Below are 13,363 nucleotides of genomic sequence, written 5' to 3'. Positions count from 1 at the left end.
GAACGACTTGCGCCTAGAAAAAAATCGTTGCCGGTAGAACGTTTGCGAGGCTTGCGCGCGGCGGCCCGGGTGCCGTTTGGCGTTTCTTGGCTCCCTCGTGCTGGGCGCCTCGCTTCTCGTCGGAGCCTGTGGTATCGCGAGAGGCCGCGCCGAACCCGGAAAAGGCGCAGCATGTCTGACAACGAGGATAAGTAAGGGACCCTCGTGAGGGGTGGGGATGGGTCGCTGGGGTTTCTGTAGGCAGCAGCGGTGGTATTTACGCAGGGCGCTTATTTTGTGCTGTGCCGCTGGATTCCCAAATATTAAACGCCATTATTGACGTTATTCTTATTGCGTCCTCCCTCCAGGGAACTCAGGGAAGCCTGCCTGGTTATTCCTATCCACATTCTATCCACACAACAGCCCTGTGAGGTGGGTTAGGTGGAGAGAGAGGGACTGGCCAAAACTCAACCAGTGAGCTTCATGGCAGAGCAACAGTTTTGTGGGGGTGATGGCCACAAAGGTTCGATGATTTTAAAAGAGGACCGACCAAATTCATGGAGGATAAGGCTGCCAGTGACTATTGTCCACAGTGGCTATGCCCTGCTGCCACAGTTGTCAGCAGTACTGGCTTTGAATACCAGTTTTGTAGAACTACAGGAGGGGAGCATGGGAATTTTTTTTTTGGGGGGGAGCAGGACTTTTGTTAGGGGAGAGGGCAGAAGCGATGTGATTGGTCAATTGGTTAAGTATTTCTATTATTTTACAGTGGTACCTCAGGTTACAGACGCTTCAGGTTACAGACTCCACTAACCCAGAAATAGTACCTTGGGTTAAGAACTTTGCTTCAGGATGAGAACAGAAATCACCTGGTGGCATGGCAGCAGTGGGAGGCCCCATTGGCTAAAGTGGGACCTCAGGTTAAGAATGGACCTCCATAACGAATTAAGTTCTTAACCCAAGATACCACTGTACTTTATCTGGGGAGGGGGGGCAGCTTCCCTCTCTGCCCCCTTTGGCTATGTCCATGGAGGGGAGAGCAGTCTTGGGCTCGAATCCAGATTTTGGTAGGTGGTGGTTGGGTTCTTTTCTTTCCCTTTTTCTTATACTGTATTAAGGTGAAAAAAACTGAAAGGCTGTGATTTGTCTGTGGTCGTTCTTTAAACTAGTTGCCAAGCTGAAACATAAGCCAAGCAGTCAGTTCAAACTCTCAGAAATTAATATGACTATTAGCACATTTCTTCCAAACCTTCCACTCAATGCGGTGGAAAGGATTGTGAGAATAAGATGCATTGCTTACATGGAGGTACATGCTATGTATCTCATGTCATGGCAGCCATGCTCATAAGTTTCTCACCTCATATTATGTATAGTATTTTGAACTGGTCCAAAGTGTCTTAAAGTTGGAAGGAATCCAGTGAGTCACAGGCCTTGAAGCAGGACTAGTGGCCCACAAACTTTGACTAGCCACTACTGCATGTTGCCACCAACCTTTCCCCAAGTCTTCTGCGATATGCAAAAGATTCATGCTGGGATTTGGAGATTCTTGGAAGATGTACGAGACCTGTGATGGCAGGTTTCAGTTCTCCAATCTTGGAAGCCTTGGCAAAGGAGATGAGTTGAACATATTTTGTTGATGATTTTGCAAAGGGAATCTTGCTGTTAGTAAAGTTTAAGCAAGATACAGTAACTAGCCAATTCCACAAAAAGTTATTTGAGTATTTAGTGGCTATTATGAAAACAAGCAGAGTATTTGAAGACAGTGATGTAGTAAGATTTGAGCTCTGAAATTTTATATAAGCCTTTGATACATTTCTTCCTCCAGTTTTGATGGAGATGATTTTGATGATGTGGAGGAAGATGAAGGACTGGATGATCTGGAAAATGCTGAGGAGGTAAGTGACTTCAGTATATGATGTCCTATAGCCTATGTAAACATCCCAACATTTACCTGCAGTTCTTGTATCTGTGTCTGTAACCTGTACCTGCACGGTTCCTATGTCTAACGTCAACAACTCCTCCAAAACTCATGTGATGAGAACAATAGAAAAAGATCAGGGAACAAGTTCTAATCTATTAAGGTGAACATATCTCATAGCCTTTCTTTTTTCTTTTTCTTTTTTTGAAATGGTAAAACTTAGTCTTCTGTGTTAATCAAATAAATACTTCTCTCTAATGGTTTTCCTCTTTCAGACCTTTATTTTAATATATTTTATTGAAATCTTCTCTGTAGATTTGAATTTGATCTCAAGTGGCTCTAACAACTAATACACATATAACTCTGTGAATATGGTTATAATTCCTTATATTTGTGTTACAGGAGGGTCAGGAAAATGTAGAAATCCTCCCCTCTGGAGAACGCCAGCAGGCAAACCAGAAGCGAATCACCACTCCTTATATGACCAAATATGAGCGTGCCAGAGTTCTTGGTACACGTGCCCTCCAGATAGCGTAAGTATGATTTTGGTCCAGGAATATGGATATTCGTCAATGAAAATTGGTAGAACTTATTTCATGTGTTTAAAGTTACTTCTGTTTATATCTACACCTAGTTCTTATCTCAATCCTCTCCCCCTCAGAAGATTTGGCGTTCCAACCAAGGATAATACCCCTGTGCTATAAAGCAAGTTAGGTGTTTTAGCCAAATCCCAGAAGGTTTTAGGCTTTTTCTATAATTTTCTGCCCCCTTCTTTTGCCCCATTGTGCAACAGTGCCCTTCCAGAAACCAATAATAAAATAACATTTGGGAAGCATTTCAGAACAACTAATGAAGTGGAATGATGTGTGGATGGGCCAAGTAACACACGGTTATTGTGACAGTGACATGTTGCAGAATACACCCACACAAAACTCTGGTCTTGAGGGGCCACATGTGTGTCAACTACACATGCAGTGGATCACCAAAAGAAGTAAGCTGTTCATAAGGGATGACAAAGAACAGGTTGCATATAATCTGCCACCCACTGAAAGCTTTTCATATGAGCATGTGAAATTGCACCTTTTACTCTGGTTCTAGGTTTTCATATAATTCCAGTCCCTTATATTGTCATAAAATGTAGGTATCTCATTTTTCTAGAGTGCTGTTATGGAGATGTGCTTTAAAGTATCTAAGATAAGGGGGGGGGGGGTTGGTCTTTTTTATTATGGGTCCACAAACTAGCAAACAATAAATGCATTATAAACAACAAAAAACCTGAAAAGGTTAAAACTTAAAATAATTTAAGCATCAACTCATTTAAAAAAAATGTTTATACTTAAAATAGTGGAAATGAAAGGGAAAAACAAACTTATCAGCTTACATACTAATTATATAACAAAATGGTACACAATATTTCATTTTTTCTCTTCATATTTTATATTCTTGTAGTTAGTAAATACATTTCATTTTTCAGTGAATGTATATGATGCACAATCTTCTTTACATTGATAAGTAAGCTTAGTCAAGGAGAAAAGTGTTTTCTTCTTCTTAAAGAGGTTCCCATTCTGTATCTCTGAGTTAATACCTGTTGCTGCATAACTTAATATGCCATGAATACAGAATATAGGCCTGTAGGAGCTAGATCAGTATAGCATGCATAGTTATTTTGCTGAGAATGTTTCAACTTCTCATCCAGGTGTAATATTAGATGTGAATGCAGCATTGGCTTAGTGCATGTTTTGGTTATAATAATATACAGGTTATTTCATAAAAAGACCAGTATTTCCAGGCAATCTTATTCATGTGCAAACCAAAATTTTTAGAAAGCTAATTTGCATCCATAATTGTTAAAATAAAAACTGTCTTGAATTTAAGGTGTATTGTCTAGACCAGGCATCCCCAAACTCGGCCTGCCAGATGTTTTGGGACTACAGTTCCCATCATCCTTGACCACTGGTTCTGTTAGCTAGGGATAATGGGAGTTGTAGTCCCAAAACATCTGGAGGGCTGAGTTTGGGGATGCCTGGTCTAGACATTTTGTATGCTCTGAGTAAATGATGTGTGGTCCAAGTCGGGATATCTAGGCACCAAAATTACTACATCTACTCCAGTCTACTGGGCAAAGAGAAAGGGAAGCTTTAGGGTGAGGTACTGAAAGTACCTTGCTCCACCTGTGTTTGTTGTTACTTGAGATACCTGATGTCTTGCAGAAGATGGAGATTTTCCCTGCTTGGCATTCTGTAAAATCTGGAAGTGAAAAACAGCCCTTCTCTGCTCAGGATTAACTGGTCACTGAAAGTGAAGTGATGTCCAGTGTTTGGCAATATCTTCTGTTTAGGGCTTCAGGGAAGCACATGGAATCAGTGTAATGCAATACAGTACTCCTGAGCTGAGCCTAACAGTATCTTTCCACAACACTGAAAGGGCAAAAATAAATGTAGTTTGTAGATACAAAAGATCCCTGGACTGCTTTTCTCCCTGAAGTTAATAGGAGTCCCACATAGCGCAGTTGCTTTGATAAGCCAGCTGAGACATGTTTGCTGGCGCCTGTCAGAATAATGTGTGTGTCTGACAATTATACAGTGGTACCTTGCAAGACGAATGCCTCGCAAGATGAAAAACGCGCAAGACGAAAGAGTTTTCCGTTTTTTGAGTTGTTCCGCAAGACGAATTTCCCTATGGGCTTGCTTCGCAAGAGAAACGTCTTGCGAGTTCTTGCGAGTTTGTTTCCTTTTTCTTAAAGCCGCTAAGCCGTTAATAGCCGCTAAGCTGCTAATAGCCGTGCTTCGCAAGACGAAAAAACCGCAAGACGAAGAGACTCGCGGAATGGATTAATTTCGTCTTGCGAGGCACCACTGTACTCTCTGTTTGCTTTATTTATTTCAAATATTTCTATTCTGCCTTTTTGCCCGCAAAAGGGCCCCTAAGGTGGCTTTCAATTTAAAAACTACAATAGAAAATTTAAAAAACACAATCGAAACATCTCAAACAAATAAAGCAAGTGGTATTAAGTGACCTCAGTTAAAATAGCAGCAAGCAGAAATCATGAAACTAAGTCAAAAAGCTAACAGTAGAAGGATAAAAACACAGGTTAAATAAAAAATATGATGCAAGATGGAATTCACTGCCCACTCTGAACTGAGAATAGAGTTGCTACTGCCACACAATATATCCCTATTGCTGTAATGATTTTGGAATTGTTTCCCCTCCTCCCAGCATGTGTGCCCCAGTGATGGTAGAGCTAGAAGGAGAGACAGACCCGTTACTGATTGCAATGAAAGAACTCAAGTAAGTTGGAGATTTTAACCATGTGTGTGTGATTTGTTGTAGAATGCTCAGCCCTGAAAGAGGAAAGTTGATATAAAGCAATGTGAAGAAGAGGGCTTCATCCCATCTCTTAATATTTGCTGTCATTTCATTCACACGTAGATTACAGACAAGGCTGGTATTGATATGGAGTTTAAATGGAAAATTCATTTTCTTATTAAAAGTGCAGTAGAACCTTCATTAGCTTGAAAGCCATAGTGCCACTTCATAAATTACGTTGGAGTTGTGAAAGAAGTGCTGGCGACTTGTGCTCCTGCTATAATACAAGTGAGATTCATAACTGCAGCTTCACACATTACAGAAGTGATGAGAAAAAGCAGGACAAATCAATCAACCTTTCCTCGCGTCTGTGCTAGACTTTTATATATTTCATTTATAGCTCGGCTTTCTCCGTAAGAATCTAGAGATTTGGCTCTTGTTTTCCATATAATTTAGCATCTGTACATCTGTGTCTATATAACTTCATGGAAACAAGTTTGAATAGTCCAAACATTAAAAGCATGTAAGCTTGTTTTGTTGTAAGCTTGTTTTACTGCATGTTTGAGCTGTGTGGAAGGAGTCATGATGAGGGGCACCAGTTACACCATTCTGGACACGGCTATGTAATGAATTCTTGTGATTTTTAAAGATTTTCATGTGGGGTTTTTTTTACTGTTCATGTGCTGCAAGATTATAAGCCTGATGTCCTGGACAAATTCCAAGCTGGCTAATTACATTGTTGACCTAAAAAGTCGTACTTAGATTAATCTGGATTTGAGTTTCTTTCCTTTCAGTCCTGAAATGTTCACTTTTCCAAATGCTTTTTTACAGCCATTGTATTCCACTCAAAGGTGGGGCCGTTTCAGTGGTTGATGAGGTGTGTGAGCTCTTTAGACTCTGCTAGACAGATGTGTTATAGATGCTTTCGTAGATTTTCACGGGTACAGGAATGCAGGTTTTGGTGTCTTCGGGTGTCTTCCCGTGTAAGAGTCGGGGTGTCTGTGCGACGTTTCGACGAGGTCTCACTCGTCATCTTCATATAATACAAGTGAGATTCAGAAACGTCGCACAGACACCCCGACTCTTACACGGGAAGACACCCGAAGACACCAAAACCTGCATTCCTGTACCCGTGAAAATCTACGAAAGCAAATATCTCACCTCTACGGGGAGGAAACCTTCCAGCTGACAATGAAGATGACGAGTGAGACCTCGTCGAAACGTCGCACAGACACCCCGACTCTTACACGGGAAGACACCCGAAGACACCAAAACCTGCATGTGTTATAGATAGGTCAACATGTGTCAGATATTTGTGTCATCCCAGCAGGATCTTTATTCAGTTGTTTCTTCACCTCGGGGGGGGGGGCGGGGATGATCCATTGATTGGGATTCAGTATTACTAAATCAAACCATTTCCTGCTGAGCTGTGGGGGAACTCATCACTTAATGTCAGAAGTTTTTGTAAACATTTTGTGTGATCTTACCCCACCAAAGTGCCCTTGGATGCGAAACTCCATGATGTGGCCAAAGTGCCTTCTTCTATATACTTTTCTTTCCTCCCTGCAGAGCCCGGAAGATTCCCATAATAATCCGCCGGTATCTGCCAGACGGAAGCTATGAAGATTGGGGTGTGGATGAGCTAATTATCACAGACTGATCAGCTACCCTTCTGTGCTCTGACTTCAATTTGACTGCAGATGTTTTTATTTTTGTGTAAATAAATACTAAAACCCCACTATAAATGTTTTGTTGCTTACTCGTCCCTCTCACAACTTAATTCCGTGAAGAGGCCGTACTATCCTTTTTTTCCTTTCTGTTTTTCTGGAGCATCCAGGCTACTTGGCCCATTGCTAGATTTGAGCTTTGAAATACTACATCAGCAAACTAGTTGAGGGCCACAAGAACAGACTCTCATGCACTTGTTTCTGACTGCCATGTTGTATATTTAAGTGTTTTTTAAAGTGATTGTGCAGCTGCCAGGCTGCCAGGTGCCCTCTAAGGCAATTGAGAGACACCCTCCCCCCTGCCCAACCCACACCCTTCTCCAGGGGCCTGTAGTAGAGGAGACCTTTCTCTTATCTGCCAGCAGACAGACATGCCTTTGTGCCTGGGAACAAGTTGCCTTGGAAACCCCCAATTTCCCCTCTGATCAGGGCTGGCTCTGTGGGCTTCTCAGGAGTATCACAGAGCAACTCTCATCAAATCTCCCATTGTTCCCTTCTTCTGCCCCAGCTTCTTATCAATCAACAGGATCCCCTTACAGTGGCAGTTCTGCAGCAGAAAGCACAGTTTGCCTCTATGAATCCCGACCTAGTGAGGCTCTGTTTTACATCTTTAGGTATAAACTATGATTTACGGTATGTATCAGTGCACCTCTTTCCCACAGATCCCATCATAGCCTTAATGTAAGTACATCTGGTCTTCCTATTGTAAGAAAGTGAGGTTCTTAAATTTTAGTGAATGAACCACTATTGAGGCAGGGATCTATTTGAGGAACTCTGCGCGTAACAAATGGAAATAATCACTTTTGGGGGAAAAAAATAGAAAAGAGCAGCTATTTGGATGCTTCTGGATGGGTTTCTGTGTTAATCTGTTCTGGTAAAAATAATACTGTCTTTGGCATCTTAAAGACTGACAAATTAATTGTGTCTCTTCATTGTTTTTGCTGTGTATCTTATATGATCTAAAGATCTGCATATAGCACTAATTCCAGATTTTAGGTACTGAAAACAGATTTTAAAGCAACAACCATCCTTTAAAAACCACCCTTTAAAAACAGCGCCACCTTTAAATTGCTGCACTGCAAGTTTTAAAAAGCAGTTGGTGGTAACCTGTAAAAGTGTCAGAAACAACACATCTTAAGTGGATGACAAAGCTACAAAGTGGGTGGACAACTGAAGTTCCCTAGGCAAAGAATTCCAGAAGTGAAATTTTAATAATTTGGGGTGGGCGAAAGAACCACCGCTAACTATACTATGCTCTTACAGACTCCACCAAATGTAAGCCACTCTGTGATCATCAAAGGAAAGGTGGTATATAAATGTAATAAATCAAAATAAATACATGACGAGTTACAGAGCAGAGCTTAATTTGCTGATCTCGATGTGAATGGAAGTACATGAGGCAGCAGGCACTCCCTAAGCATGTAAAGTGGTTTTAAAGGTCAACAGCAGCACCTTGAATTGGGGCCGAAAAAGAAGTGGGCAGACAGATCAGCATCAGAATAATATGATCTGTCCTAGACAAAGCTGCCAGTAGGCGGAAAGCGCATTCTGTATTACCTTTCCAAACAGTCCAGGGCAGCACGTTGCAACAGTTTAAACCAGACCTTGCCATCGCAGAGACGATAGGAGCAAAATTCTGGGCTAAAAGAATGTCTTAGATGGTTTGCCAACAAAAGGTGATGGAAAACATTACTGGACACTTTCTCCACCTGAGAATTAATCAGCCCTACACAGTCAAGGAGCACTTCCAGGCTGCATGAATCAGGAGTGAAGAATCTGTAGGACTCAAGAGGTTACTCCCACCATCCCTGGTTATTGGCCATGCTGTCTGGGCAGATGGTAGTTGTAGCCCAACAGCATCTAAAGAGTCACAGGATTCCTACCTCTGATCTATAATGGTGAAAGTCACTGAGGTCAAGAAGCACTGTTACACTCTGTCTGCTGAATTCTAATAATCTAGATCTGTGGTAGCCAATGTCCCCTCCAGATGCGGGTACAACTTGCATCAGCCCCAGCCAGCATAACTATTAGCCAGAAATAATTGGAGTCCAACAACATTAGGAAAGCACCAAGGCTACTCCTGATCTAGAGTCTAAGTGTAAACTTACTTTAGTTAAGTTCTGCACAAATCTACCATCGCTTGTACTCAAGTTGCTTCTTCCTTGCAATTTCATTGCCAAGAACTACTCCATAAACCAAGTAGAAATCCTTCTTGTTAGCAACATGAGAGATCATGGCAAAATACCTTTTGATTCCAATAATCAACTTGGCTACAAACCAAAACACTAGTGGGAGCAGCTGACAACATCCCCAGAATGTTTGGAAACTAATTGGATTAATCAGTCCTTGGAGGAAGACATATCTGAATTGATCTCATAGGAGACAACTCCTAGGGGCTGAGGGGTCTTCAGCCCCCCCCCTCATAAAATATTTGAGGGAGCCAGGCCCCACTCCCAAAATTGATGGGCATTGCCATTCAAATGGTGTGATTGCACTGCGTCATGTGATTGATTATTTCAGGGCAGGGCTCACTTGCCCCCCCTCCAATATTTCAATAGATTGATCTACCAACGCTGTGTGAGTGAAGGACTTTCACGACCTATGCCCTGACCAAGTTTCAGTTTGTGCATGACAGCTGCAAAACGGAAATGTTGCCTTAAAACCCAGTAGAGTATATGCTTTGTGTCAGGAGCTGGAGTCCAGTGGAGGTCAGCAATTCAAATAAAGCAAAACAGTGCAGGCCTAGTCACCTCAGTAGGTCTTGCCCCCATGTAGGTCTTGCCTAAGTCCCCTCCTCTCCAGGGTTTCCCCCAAGCAATTGGAATTGTGTCTGCATGAAACCTCTACCCTGCTCTTTTCATTTCTCTGTGTGTTCTGTGCAGACCAGTGGCGAGGGAAGCTGGTCACAGCAGGACGGGGAGACTTCCTGGACTCTTCAGCAGCCAGCCTCCTCTCTGTCTCCTATTCCCCCTCCTCTACCTCCTCTGAATAAGGACTGCTCTCTGCCCCAGCCTCTTCCTGCTCACTAAACCCTGTTGCCCCTTCAGCTTCTTCCTCCTCCTCCCAGACTGTCCCGTCTTCTCCCTCTGACCACTCGTCGTCTTCCCACCACCGATCCACTAGCTCTGAACCTTCTTTCCTTGGTTCCTGCCACTCTTCTGCATCTAGCCAGTCCACGACACTTTGCACGCAAAACATCCCAGGCTCTGTCCCAGGTATCTGCAGGAAGGGCTATGGAAAATACTCCTGCCGGAAACCTTGCAGAGCCAATGCCAGCCAGTGGGGATGGTATTGAGCTAAATGGATCAGTAGCCTTGATTTCGGTCTAAAGCAGCTTCCTGTTACTCCTCATCCATGTGACCAGTGTAGGGTATATGTGCCTTGCCAGTGACCAACAGTTGCCGTGGGTGCCATGAAATCCTGAGCTACATCTGACAAGGCCGATTTGATATGGCTGTATCCCCCCACTCCAGCCGCAGCCCTCAACTACCAACAGCCTTCATTCTGTGTTGTGTGTTGCTTCAGGCAACCCCTCGATAATGTCTTCCCATGTGAAAATGGAATGCAGAGATGCGAATGGCGATTTAATCAAGGGAGCGGTTTAAGAGGCAGTTTTGAGAAATGACCGCTTTAAAGGGATATGATAAGCAGCTGTCAGCAGGAGCAGGGCACTGAAGCCACAAGGAATGTGCTGCGTGCTCGCAGCAACCTGGCCAGGAAGAGGTTAATCTGTGGAGTTAAAGCTTACAGGCCTCCTTGTCCTCCCCGCTCCCCCTGGCGTTTAATCACGTTGGCGTGATGAAATTTCAGTAATGAAATGTGCCTTTGTGCGATCATTTTGGCATCTGCAATGGAGCGCGGGAGTAGTTTTCTTGGTCCTCTTTTTTGAAAAAAGCTTCTTTGTTTTAATGCTCCCCCCTTCCCCCAGCCCAAGCCTTACATCTATATCAGATACAATTAAAGGGATAGCGAGGGACTCTAGGCCAGCTCCCACCAGACTGCGAAAGGGAACGTGCAGCCCCTTTGTGTCCAGTGTGGAAGCTGGTGGGTGCCGAATCCTGCTTTTGCTGGGAAGACAGAAGTGGAGTCTTTGGCACTAACTCCTGCCAGTCAGTGACCAAGAGAGCCTGCCACCGCTCTCTTAAGCAGCCTTCCTCGTAGGGAAATCTGGGGACCAGTTGAATTAGGCTGGGAGGTTTTCTTTCTCCAGCTTTGCTTTGGTCTCATGTGCATCACTTTTTTGCACATTCCCCTAATCCAAATCCCAGCTCTGCTTCTGCAAAGGCAGGATTTGAACCTGCACTTTATTCTTAGCTATCTTTCCTAACTTGAAAAAATGGCTTTTCTCCATCGCTCTTTTTGAAATATTTTCTCTGCCTTGGATTTTCCAAGGGCACATCTTCATGTGCACTTAACCACAAGGCAATTTTCTCTGCTGTTGCTTTTGCCTGCATATCCAGGGAGCAACTTCTAGAGGGGTAGCCGTGATAGTGTGTTGCTGCAAAAACAGTCTTTGGGATCTTAAAAGACTAATATTTATGTTGGCATAAGCTTTGGGGATGCGTCGGATGAAGTGGGCTCTAGTTCACCACAGTTTATGCCATAATAAATCTGTTATTGTCAGGAAAGTGAAGGATCAAGTGCCCTCTAGAATTAAGCAGTATCCTAATTTCTGTCTCATTTGCCGTCTGAAGGCATCTGAATGTGTAGCCATGGCTGGTACAGACTCTGATTAGTTTCCAGTGCCAGCCAAAGACCACATTTGCCCAGGTAACCTGGCACTTGAGCCGTAATTGATTATTAGATTTTACTGGGTGTTTTAAGTTTGTGAATAATATATTTCCTTACTGATTTATTACACAGGTTGCATTTTTTAAATGATGAAGGAACTCTGCCCTGGGCTTGTTTTTACAAAGAGAAATGGGGTAATGCATACATTAAGAGCAGTTCTTCATGTTTCCGCTTGCTGACCTATCCCTTCATAATCCTCTTTCTCCTCTTCACTTTAATCCATGGGTGCAATGGTGGCTACGTGGGCACTTAACTGAGGCAGAGTACCTCCCCTCACTTGATTAGGCAATTTCTGGCACCCTGATGGAGGCATGGTCCAAATCGCTTAATTTGGCTGGGCATTTAAAGCATTTGAACTGGAAAGACCCTCTGTAGGCGTGGAGCCAAAGATTCCCATTAAAGCCAGTCGGGATAATGTCAGGCCAAATGCATAACCCACTCGCCTACTGCATTTTTGCATGTGCCCACGCGCAGAAAACGGGCAAAGTGTCTGCTCTGTCATGCAAAAACGTGGCATTTCCTAACTCTTTGAAGTGACCTCTGGCTGCGTATCCCCCCCTTCTTACCTTTTGCTACCTTTGGCCTTGCAAAAAGATATTTCAGAGTGAAGAAAGGATGTGTCGTCTGTTCGTCATCTTGAAAGGCTGGCTGTGGAACCATTTTATCTGATGGAGTGGAAAAGCCGGGGGAAGCTTCTGTAAATGGTGTTTCTTTCTCCTCCTGACTACTGTGCAGTATGACAGCTCCGAGATCAGAGGGTATCAGTTGCCTTCAAGGGTAGTGCAGAGGCTTGAAACAAAGGAATCATGGTTTGGAGTGGAAATGCCAGTGGTGTGGAGCAAAGGATGGGTTGTTGCTGCCATAAGCAATCTGCTGGAGGTGTGCAGGCAGCGATGGGATGGAGGAGGCAGAGCATCCTCTTTTACTTAACCTTTGGCTTTAACTGAGCTATGCATGGTAAGGCCAGGTACTCTGAGTTCTCTCTCTGTCTGTATGTGTTTCAGTACTACTAGAATGTGATGCTACCCAGTGGAATAGATTAGAAGGAGGCTTACAGAACGAAGTCACGCTTAATGCAATGTGTAACTTACAAATGCATTGAATCAGTTGCAGGTATGGATGGGGGAGATATTCTGCTTAGATCACAATTAAAGATGAGTCTACCTAATTTGTACTTCCCAAAGATATAGTCAAACTGAAACACAGCCTGCCTTTGAAATTTGCATTTATCTGAATTTTGCAATGCCGTGTGCACAAAAATGCATATATTCATGGAAGCAACATACAGAAATGCTTTAACTTAGAGGACATTGCTTTGCAAAAAAGTGTGTATTAGGTAAAGCTGTATGCAAAAATGTGCTTATTCAGGGACAAATTAACACTAAAATACTGGTGAGGACTTTAAAACGAACAGTTTGGGGGCCTGATGTGGAAATGTGAAGAACTGAACTTAAGTCAGGAAAAATGAGAAACTGAAATGAATAGTTTTGCCCATGCCTAGCTGAGAGGGACCTCAGCGTTTGCTTAGTCAAGTCCCCTGTCACTACATTCCCACAGAAGGTCGGAATGGGTGCTTCTGCCAAAAGATTAGATGCAGACCAGGGCGTGGATCTTATTTGGGATTATCCCTGAAAACTAACTG

At 43.2% G+C, this 13,363-nt stretch overlaps 1 protein-coding gene across 1 annotated transcript; it reads left to right on the top strand.

Moving 5' to 3' along the window:
- The first annotated feature begins 28 nt into the window (after positions 1–28).
- Positions 29–6,948, top strand: POLR2F (RNA polymerase II, I and III subunit F). Its single transcript, XM_082241371.1, has 5 exons — positions 29–191; positions 1,805–1,874; positions 2,300–2,430; positions 5,114–5,185; positions 6,773–6,948. Exons 1-5 carry the CDS (start codon positions 172–174, stop codon positions 6,861–6,863), a joined length of 384 nt encoding a protein of 127 aa, XP_082097497.1. The 5' UTR covers positions 29–171; the 3' UTR covers positions 6,864–6,948.
- Positions 6,949–13,363: the final 6,415 nt, after the last annotated feature.

Source organism: Podarcis vaucheri, assembly GCF_965113315.1.
Source record: "Podarcis vaucheri genome assembly, chromosome: 10".
In the NCBI taxonomy this organism is placed as follows: domain Eukaryota; kingdom Metazoa; phylum Chordata; class Lepidosauria; order Squamata; family Lacertidae; genus Podarcis; species Podarcis vaucheri.
The sequence above is the reverse complement of the archived record's forward strand: the minus strand, read 5'-3'. Positions and strand labels throughout refer to the sequence as shown.

Coding starts and splice junctions, on each gene's coding strand:
- POLR2F (XM_082241371.1), top strand. CDS start 172: ATGTCTGACAACGAGGATAA. Junction 1,875..2,299: donor ATCTGGAAAATGCTGAGGAG/GTAAGTGACTTC, acceptor TTTGTGTTACAG/GAGGGTCAGGAAAATGTAGA. Junction 2,431..5,113: donor ACACGTGCCCTCCAGATAGC/GTAAGTATGATT, acceptor CCCTCCTCCCAG/CATGTGTGCCCCAGTGATGG.